General features: G+C 39.7%; 2 protein-coding genes across 2 annotated transcripts; both read right to left on the bottom strand.

Moving 5' to 3' along the window:
* Positions 1 to 620: 620 nt before the first annotated feature.
* LOC126789986 (uncharacterized) lies at positions 621 to 9153 on the bottom strand. Its single transcript, XM_050516107.1, has 11 exons — positions 8459 to 9153; positions 7377 to 7641; positions 5977 to 6139; positions 5124 to 5895; positions 4577 to 5000; positions 4275 to 4474; positions 3603 to 3756; positions 3055 to 3279; positions 2602 to 2952; positions 1674 to 1775; positions 621 to 1224 (listed from the first exon to the last, which is right to left on the bottom strand). The coding sequence occupies exons 1-11, from the start codon at positions 9001 to 9003 to the stop codon at positions 985 to 987; spliced, it is 3441 nt and encodes a 1146-aa protein (XP_050372064.1). The 5' UTR covers positions 9004 to 9153; the 3' UTR covers positions 621 to 984.
* Positions 9154 to 20574: 11421 nt separating this feature from the next.
* Positions 20575 to 22723, bottom strand: LOC126790017 (stem-specific protein TSJT1). Its single transcript, XM_050516139.1, has 4 exons — positions 22453 to 22723; positions 21644 to 21884; positions 21382 to 21502; positions 20575 to 21023 (listed from the first exon to the last, which is right to left on the bottom strand). The coding sequence occupies exons 1-4, from the start codon at positions 22650 to 22652 to the stop codon at positions 20833 to 20835; spliced, it is 753 nt and encodes a 250-aa protein (XP_050372096.1). The 5' UTR covers positions 22653 to 22723; the 3' UTR covers positions 20575 to 20832.
* Between the last annotated feature and the right edge of the window lie 385 nt (positions 22724 to 23108).

The raw sequence follows: 23108 nt of genomic DNA, 5'->3' as shown, positions 1-23108 counted from the left end.
TAAAACTGAAAAATTAGGTATGAAGTTGGATAGTACGATATATTAGTCCCCTCAATCTGGCAGCTATTTATTGTTTGTTACTTGGAACTCAAAAGTTCCTCATATGCTTCCATTTGTTGGATGTCATGAAATCGGCTTTCGCTATGCTGATAAATTTATGAGTTCATGTTTTGTATTTCTGGATAGGAGATTCGTTTTTCAAAGTAGCATTCACGGATAGACAAATGTTGGCACTATCGGTACACCACCCTTCACCTTAGCAATCTTGGCTTCAACAGACTGTTGCTTAGGAGATTGTAATGGTGGTTCAGTATTTGCACGCTTCCATCAACCTCTGATGATTTGCACCTCAACAAGCTCCCTAGCTGGTTTATACTAGACAACTACGAGACCATCTCACCTGCCATCAAGATCAAACTTACATTAGTGGCCGGCATCAATAACTGTCGCCTTTACCACTAAACTCAACACACTTCTATTCTGAAATAGGAGCAGCCTCACATTGCACATGCAACAGACCTCATCGATTTTGGTTGTCACGACTGCCAGTTGTGCTGATTCATTGCAGTTGCATCAGTACGAGCTAGAAATAGGCAGTCTGATTTGCATAAACGCAAACAGGAGATCCAACACAATCGACTTTATTAAAATTTGAAAACCATTAATAGTTTATTCTGGTCAAGTTACAATCTGGAAATAAAGCATGGATGACCAGGCCTTGCATGTCCCAGAACCAACTACCTACAAAATCACATATCTCAATTGGATCGCAGAATATGAGTCAGCAATCCCCCTAACCTAATTACTCGTACAGGATACATGATACAACATAGCTGCCTAGCCTAACCTACCAGAGCTACTAGACCGCCATAAGGCCCATAACCTTTGGCTCAAATCAATAAATTTAATGCAAAAGTACATTAATCAATCAGACTACATAATCTGCAGTTCATAGATTAATACTTGAAGCTCCACCTAACATTTTTAACTTCTTGAACTTGTAAGCTTGGTGCTGCGTTCAAGCAACGATTTGTAGAGGCTGTCAGCCGTTGGACGACTCTCCGGATTATCCACAGTGCATTGGCTGAACAAGTCAACAAGAAATCTTAGTCCGTCTAAGTCGGTATCTGTTTGATCAGTCTCTTCAGCAGATTGAGCCCTTGCAGGGTTCTTCAACGGCTGGAAAGCCTCCAACTCATCTGTCAACTTGGGTCGTTTTCCAATCTACATGTGAAAAAGCAATAAGCTGACTCATAAATAGGTACAAAGCCAGATAGACAGACTTAATAATTAAGCCAGCTAACTACAGACCCTACACAAGGGCTCAACAGTGCCAAAAATCTAAGGGAGTACTAGAATAAGGCAACAATATCTAGTCTCAGTGATACATTCATTCATGCCCTCAAAAAAGAAAAGAAAAACCACAATTTGTCCCATAACTGACTGGATTATTTGATCTTTTTATAAAACTAGTGTCCCTGACTGGATAACTCAATCTTATTTTCAAGAACTAGTGAGATACACGATGATGTTTTTAGAATCAGACTGGATAGATGGACCACTCGAACATTCTACTGGCCAGTCATATTCATTAGATAAAAGCAGAGAGAGGGAGAGAGGGAGAGAGAGAGAGAGAGAGAGAGAGAGAGAGAGGGAGGGCTGGGAGGAGGTACCGATATGCAGTCATGAATCTCTGCTTCAGACAATCCCAAATAAGGAATCTGCAAAGTCAACATTTCATAAAGAAGGCATCCAAACGACCAGATATCAACTTCCTGTAAACAGAAAGAAAAGAAAACAGATATCAACTTTCTATCAATTATAGAAGTATAATTGTATAAATCTGAAGATGATGTATGCTAACCATGCCAAATTCAGAAAAACACTTTCACTTTCGGCTGACAGAAAGAATTCACTGGCAAATGGAGGAGACCCCAAGTATTTGCTAAAAAAATTTAAGCACAAACAAATCTTCAAATATGCTAGCCTGCTAGGCCATCAGCATATCACACCTAAAAAATAATCTTAAAATTTTACAATTACTAAGTTGCAGAAGATTGTTATTTAAATAGTAAGTTTTACCGTACCAATGAGCAGTGACAGGAGAATTGCTAATTTTGCTAAATGTTGGACAACTCATCAATCTCACCAGACAGAGAACCTAATTCCATTTTTAATGCATCAATCAGAAAGCTACGCAGCATTAGACTCTAACTGGATTCTTGGAAGTTGCAACAGAAACGAGTTCCATGTTCTAGTTTGTGTAATAACTAAAAGACTTCCTCCAAGTAACCAAACTCTTGGTCTCACTTTTAGTTACAAAAGCATATAACATAGAATATCCAATTTCTTGACAGATCAGCCTCCTAACTCAAATACAATGCTTTTCTTAACAAACATCTGTTGGTTTGTGATTAACCAAACTAAATCTCATATCGAACCAAGTCACAGCATTAAATGGACAGTCATGTGCACATGTGTCCATAATAGCATCAATTCAACACTGTGCAGGGCCAGTGTATCACTATACTGACGGGAATAAAGACAGAGCAGGCACAACTATCTAAGATCGCTGACAAACTAAGAGGGCAGAGAACTTACCAGTCCATATATATTTTGTTTATGCATGGCCCGCAGAACCTCTGGAGCCATCCAGCGAGGTGTTCCAACACAAACATCAGGAGGAGGTATCCCAATATGGGCAATGCAGCATGTATGCAAGTATGAGCTTAGAGGAACTGCCCTATCAAAATCACAGAGCTTCACAACGGGTGTTCCATCAGCTGTCTTCCTATCGATATCAATCAAAATGTTTGCGCTTTTTATGTCACGATGAATAATATGTTTTGAGTGCAACTCCACAAGCGCACATGCAACATTTCTAGCAATGCTCAAAGCCAACTCCACTGGGACGTGCTTCTCACCTGCTTTAGATAGCTTTTCTATATAACCCTGTCATATGATAGAAATGAAACTCTTTAAGACATAACTGAAACAACATGAGCATCAGTACCATGAAAATGGAATTTCTTAACCAGCTAAAGTAATATTCACCTTTAAGGAGCCCCCTTTTATGTACTCCATATAAATTACAGATTGCAATATACGCTGCCCATAACTACCATCCATAGGAGTCCACTTGGAAGATATACTGTGTCCATACATCTCTACTATGCAGGGGTGTCGCAAAGCACCTAAAATTCTAACTTCACCTAAGCAGCTGTACTCGAAGTCCCTAATATCATCCACTGAAGTCCCATATACCTCCAGAGTACGCATCTGCCACATCCCCCCAGCAAAATGATGGGTTAATAATTTTAACATCAGAAATAACGGACTGAGAAACATTTTACAGAATGATGACCAAGATAAAACAAAAACATCATAAGCAAGATCCAAAACAGTAGAGTTTTGTTCAAGGCTGATAAAATTAGTACACTTTAAGAGTTGAGATTTTAAGAACCACTTCAAACAAAAACATGCAACCAAGAGAGCTGAATTGAGAATCTATGATCACTCATGAAATTCTAACAAGCCTATTAGCCTAGGGGTCATTGAAGCCTAAAAATAAGCCCAAAACTGTCTAAAACTGGTTAGATTACCTTTGCTGCTGCGTCAGCCGATCCGTATTTACATCGAATGAGAGAATTACCAGATCCGGTTTGAGTTTTATCCGAAGAGGACACAGGAAATGAACAAACATCGGCGGGGATGCTTCCAGGGGAAGATACTTTGCTTCGACTGAGTGGAATATACCTACCATCATAAATGTATCAGATACCTGAATCTCTACAAATAAACATAACTAAAGACATAAACTGCTCTTTTGCTCAGTAATAGAAACTTCAATCGGGAAAAAAAACTACACAATTTAGATGAATGAATAAAATGCTTGCCTACTTTGACTGAAGCACAAACTAACATGAAATTAGTATCACTAAGTGCTGAGGTCAGAAGAAGATAAGATTCTGTGGACAGCTATGTTGCCAGTCATCATACCAATTGAACAAAACCACATAAAGGACAAAATACTTATTACTCCTTGCACTTTACCCCTAAAAACAGTTCTATTCCTCGGCTTTCAAAATTTAACTAAATACTCCCTAGTCTCTCAACACTAAGGTCCATTCCTTCCCTAATTTCTTATTTGTATAGTCAGGATGAATAATTTCAATTCAAATTCAGTAAGGCAGTACTAAATAGTGAAACAAAACCTGTATTTCATCTACAGAACTGAAGATAACACCAAGAACATACACAAGTCACATGCTGACCTGCAATAATATTCAGGATCAGTCTCCTCTCTAACATCATGTGGACGGCATGCATCAACAACCATACGAATTCGTGAGTCATCTCTCTTGGTTGAGTCCTTTTTCTTGACTAATATAACATTCCAAGCATGTGGCATGAAATCCAGGTATCCTCTGACAAGCTCACAAGGGACTGGAGGGTCCATCCTATCACATAGGTACTGTACCAACAAATTAATACCAAATTAGCTGTTTTAACCATACATCAAATGATCAGAATACTGACTATCAGATATTAAAGAAAAATTTGGTACAAAAATCACCTTCAGTAGCAATGCTCTATGCCTACAAACACCAAACTGCAAGGTCCCTATAGGAACTACAACAGATTTGTGTTTGGCCTTGGTAAAACGAAGAGATTTCTCACAGATATCAGAAAAGGCAATATCTTCAACAGTCTCCAAAGATTGTTTGGGGTTCAGACTAACAGATTCAGAGTTCCTAACTGAGCAAGTGCATACAAAAGGCTTCCTGGATATTGAACCGCCACCAGCTCTTCTCCTCCTTTCAATAAGAGCAGCCTTATCAGTTCCTCCAAAATGATCTGATACAAATAGAGCAAGATACAATGCAACCTGTAGCTCATCATCCCGATCTCTATCTGTATTCAAACCATTTAACTGCTTCAATCGAGACACCATATCTCGGGCAGAGAATAATATTCCATCCAACTCTTTATCCCTTAGCCTGAAGGTAAAATAAAAATTACAGGATTTAGAGTTGAGAACCATTATGTTAAACTAGGATCCACCCAGGAAGCGGAAGGGGCAACATATATCTGCATCAACAAAAATACTTGCATAAGATAACCTGTCCACAAGAATAACTTCACGGGAGTCAAGATGGAAGATTTGCTCATAACTCTCTAGTGGCATGAAGGGCCTGTCACGTCCTGCATCGTAAAAGCCATCTGGAATATGGTCTTCAGCACCGCAAAATGACATATTACTGTACTTGCAAGACATGTTTCTGCAAGATAGGCTTGAACTACAATCTCCACACTTCCAACGTTTTGGATCCTGAAGAATCTTATTATCAAGATCCCCATCTCGGGGCCTCTTAAACTTGGAGCTACTTTTGGATTTTCCTGAATATGACACATCATCATGCTCACCAGTAACATCTTGATTACAAGACGATGCATCACTTTCATAACAATCTTTTTTCTCACCATTATCTACTAGAGTAGAGTCAAGCGTGAGACATGAGCAACTTCTTTCACAAAGCTCCTCCTTCTTCGAGCACATGTCATGGTGTGCAGCATGGGAGACGTTTACACCTTCATCTTCTCCAGTTAGTAAACTTTTATCATCATCATCATCATCAAAATTTATAATGTCCAGTGCACTTTCACGATATGATTCAAAAGCAGCATCTATAATGCCTGATTTCAATGCTTCATCATCCTTCATGTGCAGCTTAGGATGATCTACACCTTTTGATTTTCTGCTGTTATTCAAACGTTCTTGACGAGCTCTCCTCTGCAAGAACTGTCGCTTCCACCGGCCAGCTGATCTCCGAGTTGTGAAACACCTACTGTTAGATGAAGGTGCAGCTATACTCAATGAGCTATCATGAAAGCCTGCCACAAATAAGAGAAGTATGAAAAAGATTCTAAAACATGAAGAGAGAGAGAGAGAGAGAGAGAGAGAGAGAGTCTCACCTGTGTGAAAATGATTCTCATCATTCTTCTGAATGGTGGTTTCGTATACATCCATTTCAACAGAGGTGCTACTAAAATCATCGTTGGACATATCTTTTCCATTACCTTCCAAGTTGCAGCATATCCATGAAGGAATTTGAAAGTACATGGGAAGCTTGTTGTGCTGCCTCATTAAAAAAAAACTATGAGAAGCTGAATACCATGCCAAGTTCATATATCAAAACATCAACTTAGAGTATCAGCTCAGTAATAATAATTTATAAGGAAGTCAATAACAAGCACACAAAATAGAAGAGGAATACTAATGAGACATCCAACTTTCCTAACTCAACATTCCACATTTCTTACATATTTTCATTTTGCCCTCACTAAAATTAAAAACAGTACGCAAATGAGCAACCCACCACGACCCTATCACACTTACCAACCAATAACCTGCAACCATCTATCTTCCCACACATACTAACAAACAGCTACACTCGACTTCACCTGAAACCCAGCCAACTCTTTTCTTCTTCTCTCTCTCTCTCTCTCTCTCTCTCTCTCTCTCTCTAAAGACCTCCAAAACACGAGGTTGAGCGCTCCTTCCGGCCCTCATCCTATGAGATAAAAAAATGGGAGGAAGGGACCTGCATGGATTGAAGCAGAGAGGGTGACCGGCTCAGTACAGGTCATTATTGAAAAGGGTGCAGAGAAAAAGTAATCAATTGGTTGTGACTGTTGGCTTTGCCTATTGCAGGGTGTCTGAGCAGAAAAACTAGTTGATTTCTAATATTTTTAGGTGCTACTGCCGGTTGGGAGAGAAATAAGAAACGAATTGTCCAAAGCCTCCTTCTGTTGTTCTCAAGTAGAACGTAAAAGGAAAAGGGTTATACAACTTCAATCTGGAGGTCAAGTGAGAAAAATTAGAGGTCCCAGAAGAATTTATCCACGTAACACCAAAGGAAGAACAATAACAGGAAAACCAACAGTACTTGCTATCATTACCTACATACTCATTAGTTAAAAAACAATTTATGAATAAATGAAAGGAAAATAGTGGTCTTTATTAGAGAGAGAGAGAGAGAGAGAGAGAGAGAGAGAGAGAAGAAATTGCAACATGATTTTACAGATGTAGGTATAAAGTAGTCATTAAAAGGTTGATCAAGTGTTTGCTCACGAGTAACATAATCGCCTATACATTTACCAAACGTTACAACTTCACTACTATAACAGAATTAGGTGACTCGGCACAAAGAGAGCAAAGATTTGATTTTCAAGTTAAGTAAGCTATGTAATCAAATCACATCTGAATCCAAGGAATCAAGAGCTGGATATAATTGATGCATGTTAAAAAAGAGTAAAAACCTGAAAGGAATACTTGATTATATTGCTCCTAGTTCATGGTTGTAAGCAAGCACCTGAAGATTTAAATTCTGGAGGGTACGCATCAATCTAAGATCAAGGGAGCCCAATGATGTCAACCTGTTGTGCGACAGGTCCAAGTTCTCCAACATTTTCAACGAGGACAAAGCCATAGGTAGGTCTGATAATTTATTATTGGCAATTTTTAACGATACCAAGGCAGTTAAATTACTAATTTCAGCTGGCAAACTCTTCATCTTATTGAATGAAAGATCTAGGTATTCCAAATTGCTTAAGCAGCCAATTTCAGGAGGAAGGTATCTGCAGGATGTGCACCACAAATAAATTAAGTTAAGAAAGGTAAATTTTTGTCAACAACAACAATCATCATGTAATACAGGCCTACTTGCCTTCCATTCAAATTATTGATAAACCAAATTCATCTTTTGTATATTAGAAATATAAAAAAAAAATCTGCAAACAGCTAACCTATACAAAAATAAAAACTACCAACACAACTTTGATGTGTAATACAATGCTTAATGGAATACCAACCTCTCAAACGAGCCTCACACATTATTCACATGATTCAGATCACATATTCATCAAAGCAATAACCATCTAAAATATACTGTCTTTGTAGAATATTATATTTAACAAACAGCACCTAAAAAATAGCATAAAAAGCACATCAATGTTTCAATCCCTCCATGTTAAGGCCCCAACATTTGATCCCATTACTTCTGATTCTCTTCTTTCTGTAACTACTGTTTATTAGCTGCTGAGCATCATACCTTCCACCAACAAATAACTAATGTCATGCAAGCTAAATTTATAACCTTCCAAGAACAAAACCTACCCAGTAGAAGTAAGTATTGAAGTCAGCCTGCTCATCATAAGGCTACCCAAGCCTCCCTATACGGCACATAGCTATTTCAAACACTACAACTTAATAAGTGATCGTAGGATCATAAGCTCCATCCATTAAAAATCTACTCAAGCCATTTAGAGTTACACTGCTTATCTTATAAATGTGAATACCACCGCCAAAATACAAACTTTAACAAGTAAACATCTAAAGCATTCGAACAAAACTGTGATCCTAATATACACAAATGTAGCAGAAAATGAGGATTACCTTATCGAAAAGTAACAAACAGAGAGCTTGGTGAGACAATTGAGCCTAGCAATCTCACTCAAAATCGGAATAGCCTTGGACCTCGACGGCACCTTCGAAAGCTCCAGCTCCTTCAACCCTCTAAACTTATGCAACGGCAAACCATCAAACGCCGGCGACGAAAGCCGCAGCTGCAAGCACTCCAACCCCACCAAGTTCCCAAACTCCGACGACGAAAACAAATTGATCTCATTTCCGAAAAACTTCAACGTCCTCAGCCGCTTCAACCTCCCCACCGACCTCGGCAATAAATTATACACATTCTTGTACAGATACAGAGCCCCGACGCCGTCGCCGTCGCCGGAGGAGCTCTCCCCGATCGAAAAATCCAAGCTTTTGCCGGAGACGTCGAGAGCCGCCGACGAAGAATCCTCGTCGGCGGGAGGAGTGCCGTCGTCGTCGTCGTCGTCGTCGACGACGGCGGAATTGGAGTCGGAGGGCTTTGGCGGGTCTGGAGGGGTTTGGGGGTTTACGGGGGCGGGTTCGTCAGAATTGGGGAGTTGCATTGGAGAATTGGGGCCGGAGTATGGGGGAAAGGAGGGGACTTTGGCCGGGATTTGGGATCGGAGAAGAGGCTAGGGTTTGGGAGGAGAGAATGAGAAGAGAGAAATAAAGCATTGGAGGGAAGAATTGAAGGAGGGTGGAGGGCTGACCGCTCCTTTGTGAATAATGTGAGACAAACCCTAGAATTTTACCCCCTTTAATGTATTTGTATTTATACTATTATTTTGTAACCATATACTGTATGTATGTATGTATGTATGTACAGTATAACGCAGTAGAATGTGTATTTCTTACAAGTCTACTACTACAGTAGAACGCAGTAGGTTGTGAAATATATCTATTACATGTGCGCTTAGTCTTCATAGATTTATATTTAGAGTATATTAGCAGGGTCTATTGTAATAGTGAATAGAATCCGACATGGGAGGGAGTTTTGTATTCATGCATGTATTCTCCAATTACAAATTTATCAATAAAAGACATCAACTTTACTCCTCGATTCTAAAGGCTAACCTTGATGAGTTATTTCATAACATCCTCATGTATCTTAGAAATTTTACGAGCCTCACTATTGTCCAATGGCGGAACTAGTTAGGATTTAAGGCTTAGGGTTGATTCTAAAGGCTAACCTTGATGAGTTATTTCATAACCTCCCCATGTATCTTAGAAATTTTACAAGCCTCACTATTGTCCAATGGTGGAGCTAGCTAGGATTTAAGGCTTAGGGGTACCGATAAATAAACGTGATTTTCTCATATACAAAAACACTTAAAACTTCATTATGAAAATGCAATAGTACAGTAATTTGTTTGTCTTAGATTAGGAAATTAGTTCATAAATCTATTTGAACAAGCTATCTTAAATTCCTCATTAATTGGTAACTAATTATCAGATCTTAAAATCTATTTATATGGACACAAATTGGTATTAAGTGTCATTTTTTGAATGACCAATTTCCATTCGGGGGGCCAAATAAGGATAATTTTAACGATCTCACTCACATAACACATAAATTGCAGCTCAAATGAGCCTTATTTGTGATTCATGGGGGTGCCATGGAACCTGTACCCTTGAACGTGGCTCCGCACCTGTTATTGAACGTGACTCCTAGCAACCCTTGAACATGCATGAGCACGAGTGATTTATTCTTTTCTTATTTTGTATGGTTCGTGTACATGTATAATACATAACTATTTTATCGTTGTTTTGTATAGTTCCTTTTTTCACAACTTCCTTGATAACAATATATATGGCCTTCAAAATCACTTCCCCAAAAAAAAGGAACACAGTCATCAACATATCCTAGACATAAGCTAATGATCAGTTTGATAGAAAGAGATTCCTGAACCTCGAAAACAAATACAGATGATTGAAATTATTACTAGAAATATACGTCACTACAAATTTGGACTAAACCAACAAAGTTGAGAGCGCTCGACACTTTAGAGAGACCACTTAATTCTTCCATCATTTAAGTTGAATTCGCCAAGCTCTCGATTTGTATATGCCCGCAGATGTAAACTCGCGATCCCGACCCAACAACAGCCGAATAATTTGATCCTAGACTTGGCAGCGCTAACCCTACTCCCCTCCACCAACCCACCCCGTAGAATTTTTTTTGTACATGATCACCTTCGGCAATCACCCGGAAACCAATTCCATAGATCTCGACGGCCAAGAAGAACCGCCAAAGAAAATCACCCATTGAAGAACTGAGCCCATCCGACGAGGACGTCAATGACGCACCGCCGGACGCAAGGGAAAAAACTTGAGGTATGGTCAGTTGGACACTTTAATACCTAATGTTTCAAAGATGATACTTTGGTACATGAAGTTACATTTTATGTGACATTTTAGTAATTATGTTAACTTCTTTGTTAAATATAGAGGGTAAAATTGACATTTACATATTATTTATCAAAATAAAATACTAATATAATTTTATATGGGTTTAAGACTAATTTCTATCAAGGTGATATTCATCATTTTTTTAATCATTTACAAGAAAATAAACATGAATTCATTTTAAGCTTTAATTGAAGGTGAAAATTAGATTTTGTTTTGTTTAGGAAAACTAAAATTTGTGATTTAAATACCCACGAGAATGTTTTTGGTTAATTAAATATAGTCTCACAAAGTAGTTATGTGAGACGATTGAATTTCATAAACATAAAATTGACTTACTATCAACATGACCAAAAAATGTTAACTTAAACGCATAAATCGATTAAGATATGAGGATAATGAACACATAAAACTCATGTTTTTATTATATTTTTACAAATATATACGTTGATGTCTATTTTACATTTCCATTAGTCAACATAAGTACACTTAGAAAGAATTTACCCTTCTTTGAAACACTAGCAAGGCTCTCGATTCTTAGATTTTATAAAAGTGAGTTTTACCTCTAAATTTCTTGCAATTTTGATGACAATACATCACGAAGAATTGGGCTAACATATAAAAAAAACACTTAGAATTCTACAAAATGTAATCAAATAAAAGATTTTTGTAAGAATTCTCATTGATTGAGATAGGTAATTGAATATATAATATATTTTAGACAAATGACATATATTATTATGTAAGAATTCTATTTTTTTATAATAATATATATAGTATCTTAATTAACCATTCTATTTTGACCTACTTATAGCCAAAACAGAAGAAGAATCATCGTTGATCTTTTCATCTCTCCTCTCGAAAATTTATTTCCATCTTTGAAACTCTACCCTACACAATGTCGTTACGCCGATATCGAGCTCCGCCGCCCGAATTTCAACAAAGCCAAAGTGAGGAGGTCAGGGCTGGCATGTCGTCCCGTCAGCTATAGTAGTCGAGGACGAGGTCTCCTCCACGTCATCAGCCGACCGAGCGTAGGCTGACAACACTGGCGCGCTGAGGGGAGGAACCTGAGGCCTTGCCATCCACCGCCTCTGGTGACCGAGAATGTGAATGTGGTTAAAAATGGAGAAAACGGAGCCGGTGTCGGTGCTGAGGAGGCGGTGGTGGAGGAAGACGAGCCTCCCGACGTCGTCGGAGCCGCTTCCCTCATGGATAGCAGCAAGGTTTGTACATTTTGAGTTTTGCTAAATTTAATTTTCAAGATTTGATTTGAGGGTTTTAGGTTTTGATTAGAGTTAAAATGAGTTGAACACAATTCACAAGTTTGAGGTGGTGAAATTTAAAAATATCAATTGAACTCGAATGACGGCAGTGTATAGTCGGTGGTGGAGATTTTTGTCCCAGAAGAAAGAGAAGAGATCAACGTCCCAATTGTTTTTTTAATAATCATAGATATCACATCTATTAATGAAATAAAAAGATTACATTACCAACATGACCCACCGGGAGATCACGGTTGCGTCAATATTGAGCCATGAGAGGCAAACCTAAGCCTAAACCTACCTTCAACTAAAGTAATACAACCTTAGGAATAATAGTCCACAAGTAACCAAAGAGAAGACGTATCAAGATGGCTTCCGAAGCTACGTCAAAACTCCATCTTGATTTATTCAAAGCAAAAATAAAGTGGACTAAATTACCCAAACCCTAAGGCCCAAGCAAAAATAGCCCTACGACTAGGCTCAGACTTAGGCCCAAAAGCCCAGACCCAAACCCAATCCCTGAACCTCCATGGAGACACAATCAGCCTCATGTCAACCTGCTCTTCTCCGGCGGTCGACCTTGATCCCACCATGCGACCATGATCGCTAAAGTAGAAGGTGAGAATCAACAACTCCTTCGAACTTAAGATCCCAAGCCGCCGTCTCAAAATCCAAATGGAAAAGAGACGCAAGAGATCGTTCCGGCTACAAGAACTCTAACGACGTCGCTGCCATGAACCATCACCACCGCAGTCGCGTCCTAGAAACTTCGAGGCCTTCAATCTATCACCACAATCCAGATGCCTCAAGGGAGTGAGAAGCACCACTCCTTCATGATGCTGCGCCGAAATGCCTTTTCGGAAAATGGGATCGAAGAATGCCGCCGCCAGGAAAAAATGAACTAGGTTTTGTTTTCCTTTCCCAAAAACTCGGAGCCCTTTTGCTCTCGTCAACCCCGTAATTTTTTATAAGTGCAAAATGATCCCTTCATTTTTTTGGTTCCCCAATTTTTTATTTAGGTCAAAGGGTTGGGAATGATTGTGAGGAGAGAGAGAGAGGATTGGTTTTATGCTTTAATTAAAGAATGAAAAATGATGGGAGAAGAAAATTCTGATCTGAGCGTTGGTTAACATTGGATGACCCTGATTTTCTTATTGGGCAATATTAGGCAATCTCTCATTAGGAGAGGATCCCGATCCCCCACACGAATAGTTAGGGACATGTTTACAGAGTTTATCTAACACAACATTGAGTTTATCTACATTCCACTGACAATTACAAATAAAATCAGCAACAAAATCATTCTCATTAATCATCCGGAAGGAAGAAGGCAAAACAACTTTATCCTCTTGATAATCGAAAACCCAATTAAAGGTCCAAAACTTAATATTCTTTATATTACCAAGAATCCAACGCATACAAGCAATGATTAAGTCAAGAATATTTTTTTCAAGCAAAAGAGTGGAGGCCCGTTTTTTCTTCTTCTCGGTTGATAAAGGATATATCATCTACTTTTTTCTTCTTCTCGACTCCCTTACTTTCCTTAATTTTTCGTCGGATGTTTGTTGTCCAAAAATTTTGACATTATGTCAACTGAAAACTTACCTCTACAGTATTACCTATGCTCTGGTCTGTAAGGGGTTCAGTACTATATGAATCATGGTCAAAATTCTTCCTTAGTTGCTTTACTAACCTACGTCGAGTTTCTGTCCTAGTATCCACAATCATGTAGTTTACATAGTTTGTTTTTTTTGTTTTTGGAATTTATCGTTTTTCTCATATCCATTAGGATGAGCTGAGAGCATGGTGGTCTGTATTGACAAAAAACAAGGCCAAGATTTCATCTGAAGAAGACTTGAGAGAGAAGATGAGGAAGACAACTTTGTTGGGATTCTATCTACTACCGATGTAAGTCTTATGCACGATTAGCGTTATTTACATGAGTTTAGTTGCAGCATATGTAAATCCTCCTAGTAATCAAGAACGCAGTGCTAGTTTGAAGATGATGTTCTATTAGGTATAATTTGATTTACACTGCGTATTGGTTGTCCTGTCTAACAAGTAATTGGGACAGCTATTCACACGTATTGTCATCACAAATTTTAAGTTTTAACTTTAGATGTCAAATTACTTCTTTCATTTCTTGAATATGATCAGTAGTTCAGTACTGAGGGGAACAAGAGAGCACACCATTTCTGCAGCAGCATAAAGACAATGACCCGAGCAAAGGAATGAAGTGTTGCACCTTTTGTAATTCCCTGATATCATTTTACCTATACTCTGGTTTAAAACTGTAATGATATGCAGGGAAGTAGTCTTGGTAGCATGTGAAACTGATAACACACATTGTCAGATGAGAAACTGAAAGCGTAAATGTTTGTACATTTCTATGCAGGGTTACTTGATTTTTTTTGATCGTCGGTTACCATACTAGATTACTTGTTTCATGTGCAAAAGTATATAGGACTAGATGAATTTGAATTTGTGTAATTCCAAATCCCCCTTATTCCGTGATTTCTGACAATCGCTCACGTTTTCGTCCGCGTCTCTATAAATAGTGCAAGAATTCTCTTTGCAGAAACTTTTATTAGTTTCCGTTTGGGGTAAGAACTACACACTACTAGTTAACTGAGGAAAAGGCTCCAATCTCAAAGTAGAGATCATCGCTAGAACATATCGAAAATCTGTAGTTGGCCGAAAACACATTTGAAGACTTGAGAGGAAAAAAATATGAAATTCAACAGAGCTAAATGAACATTTTGTATTAAGTAAACAATAGCAGAAATCGGAGAAAATTGTAGTGGGATGGGTGGAGAAGAAGTAATCAGTACTATCAAATTCATTGATGGTCACAAAACAAAAGATAAAGATGTCGGCGTGAATCGAGCCGGTACTCACGGCCCGTGATTCCCTCTGTGAATCACGGAGCAATTAGTGGTAGATTAGGTTATATATATATATATATATATATAATTACAATCTGTGTATGAAATAATCAAGCTATAAGCATTTCAATTCTACTTGGCATCAGAGCCTGGTTTTCCTTCGACATGCCCTTTTCTAGGTTTTTTCCTCCGCATTTCCGCCAATCACCGCCGCTGCCCTCCGCCGCTCTGGTCTTCGCGTCTCCGTCGCCACTGCCCTACGTCACGTCACTGTCCGGCGCTGCCACTGTCCACCAACCCGCTGCTGCCCTCCGCCGCTCCGGCCTTCCGACACCGCTGATGTCCCAGACGTCCCAGATCGCCTCCGCTGCCCGCTGCTGCTGCCTCCGACGTCCGGCGCTGCCTCCCACGTCTGGCGTGCCTTCCTCTTCGACGTCGTGTCCCTCCGGCCCTCCGTCTCCGATGTCGCCGTCCCTACACGACGTGCCCGATCCGATCCGTTTCAATCGACCTGACCCGGAAGATCCGATCCGGCCCAAATTCAGCAACCTTGCTGTTAGTGCAGGTGCAACGACAGTGCAAGTGCACTAATGACAGATTTTTCATCAGTTTTTTTTGTGATTTTGCTGCATAATTCCTAACTTCTTACATTGTTTTTCAATGGGTTCTAGTAACGAAGTAGAGAGTTCTCAGATCCCTGATGTTCCGACATTTGAAGTATTTGTCAAGGGTTTTGACAGTGGTTCTTTTGGGGGCGCCAAACTTAACGGGACCAATTTCCGTAAATGGAAATGACTTATGGCTGCTCATCTTTGAGGCATGCACAAGATGGGACATGTCACCGGCGTCACTAAAGCTCTTAGTCCTGAGGATATTGTTGCCTACAATAAATGGGATGACGACGATGGTCTTGTCATGTCCATCTTGTGGAAAGCTATGAATGATGAGATCGTTGATCTGGTAGAGGCATGTGCCACTGCGCAGGCAATATGGGAGACAATAGCCAGCTTATATACTAATTACTCTGATTTCATACAGGTTCATGAGTTAATGTGCCTATACACCAGGATGGGCAACCGGTGGCACACTATTTCACCAAACTAAAGAATATTTGGGCTGAGATTGATGTGAAACGTCCTTGCATGATCAAAAATCAACAGGATATTGTTTGGTACCACAAGGAGAAGGAGCTTGAACGAGTTCACCATTTCGTGAAAGGTCTTGATAAAAAGCATACCAGTGCGAAAGGCGAATTGCTCCGAATGACCGAACGACCTAGCCTACTCACCGCTTTCACCTATATCCGAAAGGATGAGTTTCTGTAGGAGAGTATTCTTCAGGCAGCGGCTATCGTTTCCAGTCTTACTGTTCATGCTCAATCTCCGGTACCATCCCTTCCGCAAGCAACTTCCGCTCCCTTCATTGACAAGGACCACCACCAGGCTTCGGGAATCAGTCCCGCCCTCCTTGCTCTTATTGCCATGATACTAACCATGTTCGTGCAACCTGTTAGAAATTGTATCCACACCTTAGGCCTAAGAGGCCTAATTATTGTCCCCAGGCAAAAGCAGCTCTTCAATTAGTTCCGGAACCAGATCTCTATGGTGTGGTTGGGAATGATCATCATACTGCTAGAGGAGCACCTACAGCCTCCATCGTTGGACGTGGTCAAATTGGTATGGCTTTTAATATTTCCCACCTCATTAATCGTCTTCCATCCCGTGTCCTTCAGGAGAAAGTTCCTTATGAGGTACTTGCATCTCATGTCTCATTACCCTCTTTTCATAATCTTCTTGCTCGTGTTTTCGGTTGTGTTGCTTTTGTTCATCTTCCACAACATCAGCGTTCTAAGTTGGATGCCCGGACAGTTAAATGTGTGTTTGTTGGGTACGGAGGACATCAGAAAGGGTACCGGTGCTATCATCCCCCTACCCGGAAGTACTATGTTATTATGGATGTTACCTTTTTTTAGGACATGAGTTATTTTATCTCTCCTGATACTGCTCTTCAGGGGGAGAATTCATATTTTGAAGAGCTGTATCATGGAGAGAGGGAGACAAGTGAGCCAGTCAATATGGTAACAGGTTCTGTTGAGATTACCAATGTGTCAGCTACACAGGCACCACCGGATGTCGTCACTCCAGATATTCAGGCACCAGAAGCTGACAACACAACTGCCCCTCATGTCTCTCGTACAGCTGTTTATACCCCTGACCAATGCTCTCTTGGTACAGAAGATCACTTATCTGAGGTTAGTCATTCTATTAGGGCTAATAGTAGACAATATGTTTCGCCAAATAGATCTACTCGGGGTCAACCAACAAAAAAATATGAACTTACCCTTCAGACTAGAGCTAAGTATCATGTGACAAATTTTATATCTACCAAAAGATTATCTAAGTCATATGAGTCATTTGTGAATCAAATATCTACTGTATCAGTACCTAACAAAGTGCAAGATGCATTAAGAGATCCAAAATGGAGGAATGCAATGGAGGAAGAGATGGAAGCATTACAAAAGAACAATACTTGGGAGCTTGTACCTCCACCATATGACAAGAAGACTGTAGGATGTCGTTGGGTGTTTACAGTGAAGCATAATCCAGATGGGTCAGTAAGCCGGTATAAAGCACGACTAGTAGCAAAGGGGTTCACCCAGACATATGGCATAGACTATGATGAGACATTTGCACATGTTGCAAAAATAAACATTATCCGGGTATTGCTCTCTGTCGCTGCTAACTTGAACTGGCCACTTAGGCAGTTTGATGTTAAGAATGCATTCCTTCATGGAGAACTAACAGAGGAAGTATACATGGATCTTCCGCCTGGATATGTGGCCTCTTCTCCAACTACCTCTGTGTGCAGATTGAAAAAGTCTTTGTATAGTCTTAAACTGTCACCTTGTGCTTGGTTTGGAAGATTCTCACAATTCATGAGGAAAATTGGCTACAGACAGAGTAATTCAGACCACACGTTATTTCTCAAACATCAACAAGAGAAGGTAACAACCCTAATTATATATGTTGATGATATGGTAGTTACTGGGAATGATACTGTTGAGGTGGATAGATTACAGAAATAGCTTGCCAAAGAGTTTGAGATGAAAGACATAGGTACACTCAAGTACTTCTTAGGCATTGAAGTAGCCCGGGGAAATGAATGTATATATCTCTGTCAGAGGAAGTACATTCTTGATCTACTAACAGAGACATGTATGTTGGACTACACTCCCATTAATACTCCTATTGAGCAGAACCATCGGTTAGCAGAGTACCCAGATCAAGTCCATACTGAAAAACCTCGTTATCAGAGGCTAGTTGGACGCCTAAGTTATCTATCACATACCAGACCAGATGTTGCATATGCAGTAAGTGTAGTGAGCCAGTTCATGCATAATCCCAGTGAGGACCACATTGATGCTGTTGTAAGGATTTTGAGGTACTTGAAGTTAGCTCCGGGGAGAGGAGTAATGTTCTCTAATCACAATAATATCCTTGAAATTTGTGGCTTCACAAATGTAGACTGGGCTGGAAATATTACAGATTGGAAATCCACATCAGGGTACTTTACCTTTGTTGGAGGTAATCTTGTTACATGGAAAAGTAAGAAACAAAATGTGATAGCACGATCTAGTGCTGAAGCAGAATACAGAGGTATGGCTCATGGAGTGTGCGAATTGTTATGGCTTAGAAATTTGCTACAAAATTTGGGTGTTAAGCCTAAATGTGTTATGCAGCTGTACTGTGACAACAAGACAGCCATTGATATTTCACATAATCATGTGCAACATGATCGTACAAAACATGTGGAGGTTGATCGTCACTTTATAAAAGAGAAGCTAGACGCGAAGATCATTAGTTTTCCTTTTGTTTCTACAGAAGAGCAACTTGCCGATATGCTCACAAAAGGAGTGTCTAAAAATGTCTTTTATGTTTCACTTAACAAGTGAGGCATGATTAATATGTATGCATCAACTTGAGGGGGAGTGTCGACGTGAATCCAGCCGGTAATCACGGCCCGTGATTCCCTTCGTGAATCACGGAGCAATTAGTGATAGATTAGGTTATATATATACAATTACAATCTATGGATGAAATAATCAAGCTATAAGCATTTCAATTCTACTAAAGAAAGTAGGTTAGGGGAGAACTCAACGCTACCAACTTGTTCAATCAACCTGGTACTGGTACCTTTTCCGGCCACTTCTCTTTTCTACTTCAGTGCACGCATTTACAAAGCAGTGCAAAACCAGTGTGAGAACAATCGACTTTCATAAAGAATTAAATATAGTAATATAACTGAAATAGAATATCAATCAATTCGAAATGTAAATCCTACCAAGCTTTTACGCCAAAACCAATCAATCAAAATCCCAAAATATGAAAAGAGCTACAGCCTACAAGGTCAACAGGTAACCATGTCCTGCTTCCAGGAACAAGATAAGGCAATAGAAATATAGAATCAATTATATGAAGCAGTACTTGTGCAAAATGTAAGAACTGAAAAATAATAGCTGATCCTCCAAGAACTGTTCACTAACAAACTTGTTTTTCTTTGGGTGAAGTTTGTATACATAAAAAGCTCTTGTCCTCAAATATGTACGGAGGTCACGGTCATCTTCATCAACGATAGCAACATGATCCCTGTTACGTACATCAACTTCTGCTTCCTCATCCTCTCCATCTTCTCCAACCTCATTACCCTCCCAGTTGTTGTCCTCATTGGCACCGTCATCCTCACCGTCTTCGGCATAATCATTCTCCTCGTTGGTACCGGCGGCGTTCTCGTAGTTACACCGTGCATAAATATATCTTGCATTTGATGGACCAAATATATCTCCCCATTGGTTGCTGACTCTACCAAATGTGGGTCTATTGAGGCATTTGGTTGGACTATATAGTCCCCATAATCTTCATAGGCACATGTCAGTGCGCTTAGGAATGCTGTTCCAAGGCTTGCAGACACTGCTTAATCGTACACGATCACGTACGCTCAGGTGTGGCACAATCATCTCCATAATATCATCAGGTAGTGTCTCCCAGATGGGTTTGTGACGTAATAGTCTTCTAATCACCAAACCTCCAAACACTAAGCAAGCGCAAACGACTAGACCCTCGGTAATAACCTCCCTCTCTGGCTAAAGGCACTAATCAATGAGGAAAATGAAGAAAACATTTTGCTCTGCTCTATCTCTGGCTCTTCGTTATGACCTGATGGATAATATCCTCTATCTATATAAGAATAAGACCCCTGCCTCAAGATCTCAGATAGCACTAAACATTCTCCTTTAACTACTAGGACTGGGAAAATTACACTGACCCTTTGCAATCGGGAAACGAATTCTACTTGTGTTTCACTTTCCTTGCTACCTTAGGTTATTCCGTGATTTCTGAAAATAGTACAGGAATTCTCTTTCCATTTTCGTCCGCGTCTCTGTAAATAGTGAAGGAATTCTCTTTGCAGAAACTTTTATTAGTTTCCTTTCGGGATAAGAACTACACACTACTAGTTAACTGAAGAAAAGGCTCCAATCATAAAGTAGAGATCATCGTTAGAACATATTGAAAAGCTGTACTCGACCACAAACACATTTAAAGACTTAATTCTTTACTCAATCTCAGCAAGTCTATCTGTATGCAATATTATTCGTAGTTCTTTGCCAGAAGGTTATAACCTTGGCTTAGACTTAAGGATACATGTAATAATCATGTCTCACATGCATGAACAATATAAATTCTCGTAGCAGTCATGGTAGACATCACAGAAGGTCCGATAAGAACTACCTTGAGGCCTGCTAAATAGCAAAAGCCTTGCCGGAAGAATCTGTGTTAGTTCAATAGTCTGTAGACCAGTTAGCAGCACTCCCGACTCTCGGCATTCCACTAGACTCCTTTTTAACCTCAGCATCAACCTTGAAAGTTGCACCGTACACCTCACCCGAACTATCCACCCTTGGCACGGCCTTCAACTCATTGTGGGGGTGCTCAAAACTCCTCAGGCCTCCTGAGGATGTGAAGAAACATCCTGAAAACGAAGGCACCAGAAAAAAAAATGTTACCAGTGACTGCAGCAACCAAATTCTGATCCTGTTTCAAAATAGAAGAAACAGAAGCAGAAAGCAAGACCCAAATCATCCTTGTTCTGGGGCGAGTCATCAGCAAGATAATGTGATGTAACTGAAATCAAATTTCTTTTGATTCCACAACACCATAGCAAACTGAATGTGCCCACATCTCAACCTTTCTTACTTTCCATTACCTCATATACATTTATGTCATTGTAGCTGTCCATTACTAAAACAGTAGAAATGACTCTTAGGAAGTAACACACAAACTCGTCTACCACATATCGGTATACTGTGGTATACTGAAAGCTTTTATACCTTTAGGAAATGGTGCAAACGACTTCCCACATCCCTTCTTCACAACTTCTTCATCATCAGCAATAACAAGATGGCCTTCAGAATCAGTTCCCCAAAAGAATGGAACATTGCCATCAACATCCTATAAAAGACAAAAGGTAAGCTCAGCAACAGAAGCTAATGATCAGTATATACTAAAAAAGAGATTATTGGAAACAGAAAACAAATACAGAGGAACAGATGAACACTATTGATTCATCCTTTAAAGAAATAATTCACTTACAGCAGCTACAAACGAAACCTTTGAAGTAGTGTCATAGAGAATAAAAGCAAATTTCCCTTGGATGTCTCTCACAACCTGATCCGCAGGATAAGGACCACGATCTCTCAAAGTTCGGTACGCTTCAATAACAATGATCACCTCATTGGCCGTCTTATTCAATCCATACTGCTGCTTGAGAAGAGCGACATTCTCAATATGGCCTTGGAACAGGCAGAAAATGTCATCCACAACCGCAAACAGCCTAACAACATCAGATAAAAACTATATCAAACATCCGAACTTACTTGCCAATAGGACTAAAACAGAAACAAAGAGCTGCACCACTCATATCGCCATTTCAAAACTTCTATATAAATTAACAAGCCGGCATCTCATTATTAAAATAACTAAAGACCCTCAATCTCTTCTTTGTCTCCTATCTAAAACCATCAATATGAAACACCACATAGAATCGACAAAAAGATAACCAAACAAAAGCCACAGTAAGACTACATTATCAATTATAACACAGATCAAGCACTATATACCATCTAAAGCTTTCAAACTTACGCCATTATTTCCTTACAAATAACAACACAAACTCATCATCTACCAAAAAGTCAATCATCAAACGTCAAGCTCCAAACTTTCTTACCCAAAAAGACAACACATTATATCTAATCCAAACCCTTTTCTAAGATCACAAAAAACACACAACCCACACACAACAAAACTTCAGATCAACCAAAACCCACATAGAAGGATCAAAAACAAAAACATGGGTAGTCATGATTCGCTTCCATTCTTCAATGGGAAGGCGTCGTTTTTACCTGGGAAGCAGAGGGTTTTGCCTTTCGTTGGAATAGGCAAAGAGGCCGGAAGAGCCAAGATTGACGGTGACGGAAGAAGGGTGGACAGAGCCGAAGTGTTGGGCCAAGAACCCATCTTTGAGAGCAGAGACTGATCCCGGTTCAGGGCTTTGCAAAGCCTCGGGGCTCTTGGCTACCGATTTGTCGAACACGGCCAGCATTTTCGTCTTAAATGAGAGTCAAACCCACACAAACAACCACAGAAAAATGAAAAGAGAGAAAAGAAAACAAGCAGTCTGTGATATTTTTTCTTTTGAGAGAAGTTGCGAGAGACTTGGAGGATGGACTTTCTTTCTATTTTCCGATCATATCCTTTTACTTTGGGTGTAATTACATTGATGTATACGTGGTCTGGCGGTGGTAATGACTGTTATTATTGGTTTTATTGGAAGTTGATGATGATGGTCCATGATCCACAGGGATTATCTTCTTCTTTGTTTTGAAAGGCCACAGTGATTGATTAACTATAAGAACTTAAGAAGGGGTGCTGAAATTAGCCCTCTTTTTTACAATTTGCACGCGCCCCTATCGCTGTTTTTACTAAAATACCCTCGTATTTCATCTCTCTCTCTCTCTCTCTCTCTCTCTCTCTACCGCCGTAAGCATCCCATTCTCCT

The sequence above is a fragment of the Argentina anserina genome, chromosome 4, assembly GCF_933775445.1.
Source record: "Argentina anserina chromosome 4, drPotAnse1.1, whole genome shotgun sequence".
NCBI lineage: Eukaryota > Viridiplantae > Streptophyta > Magnoliopsida > Rosales > Rosaceae > Argentina > Argentina anserina.
The sequence above is the reverse complement of the archived record's forward strand: the minus strand, read 5'-3'. Positions and strand labels throughout refer to the sequence as shown.

Bases quoted from the DNA above. Each gene is read 5' to 3' on its own strand.
- LOC126790017 (XM_050516139.1), bottom strand. From the start codon at position 22,652: ATGCTGGCCGTGTTCGACAAATCGGTAGCCAAGAGCCCCGAGGCTTTG. The intron at 21,885-22,452 runs GTAAAAACGACG...TGATGTTGTTAG, and splicing joins CAAAACCCTCTGCTTCCCAG to GCTGTTTGCGGTTGTGGATG. The intron at 21,024-21,381 runs GTATAAAAGCTT...CTTCGTTTTCAG, and splicing joins GTTTGCACCATTTCCTAAAG to GATGTTTCTTCACATCCTCA.
- LOC126789986 (XM_050516107.1), bottom strand. From the start codon at position 9,003: ATGCAACTCCCCAATTCTGACGAACCCGCCCCCGTAAACCCCCAAACC. The intron at 5,896-5,976 runs GTGAGACTCTCT...TATTTGTGGCAG, and splicing joins TGAGAATCATTTTCACACAG to GCTTTCATGATAGCTCATTG. The intron at 2,953-3,054 runs GTGAATATTACT...ATCATATGACAG, and splicing joins TAAAAGGGGGCTCCTTAAAG to GGTTATATAGAAAAGCTATC.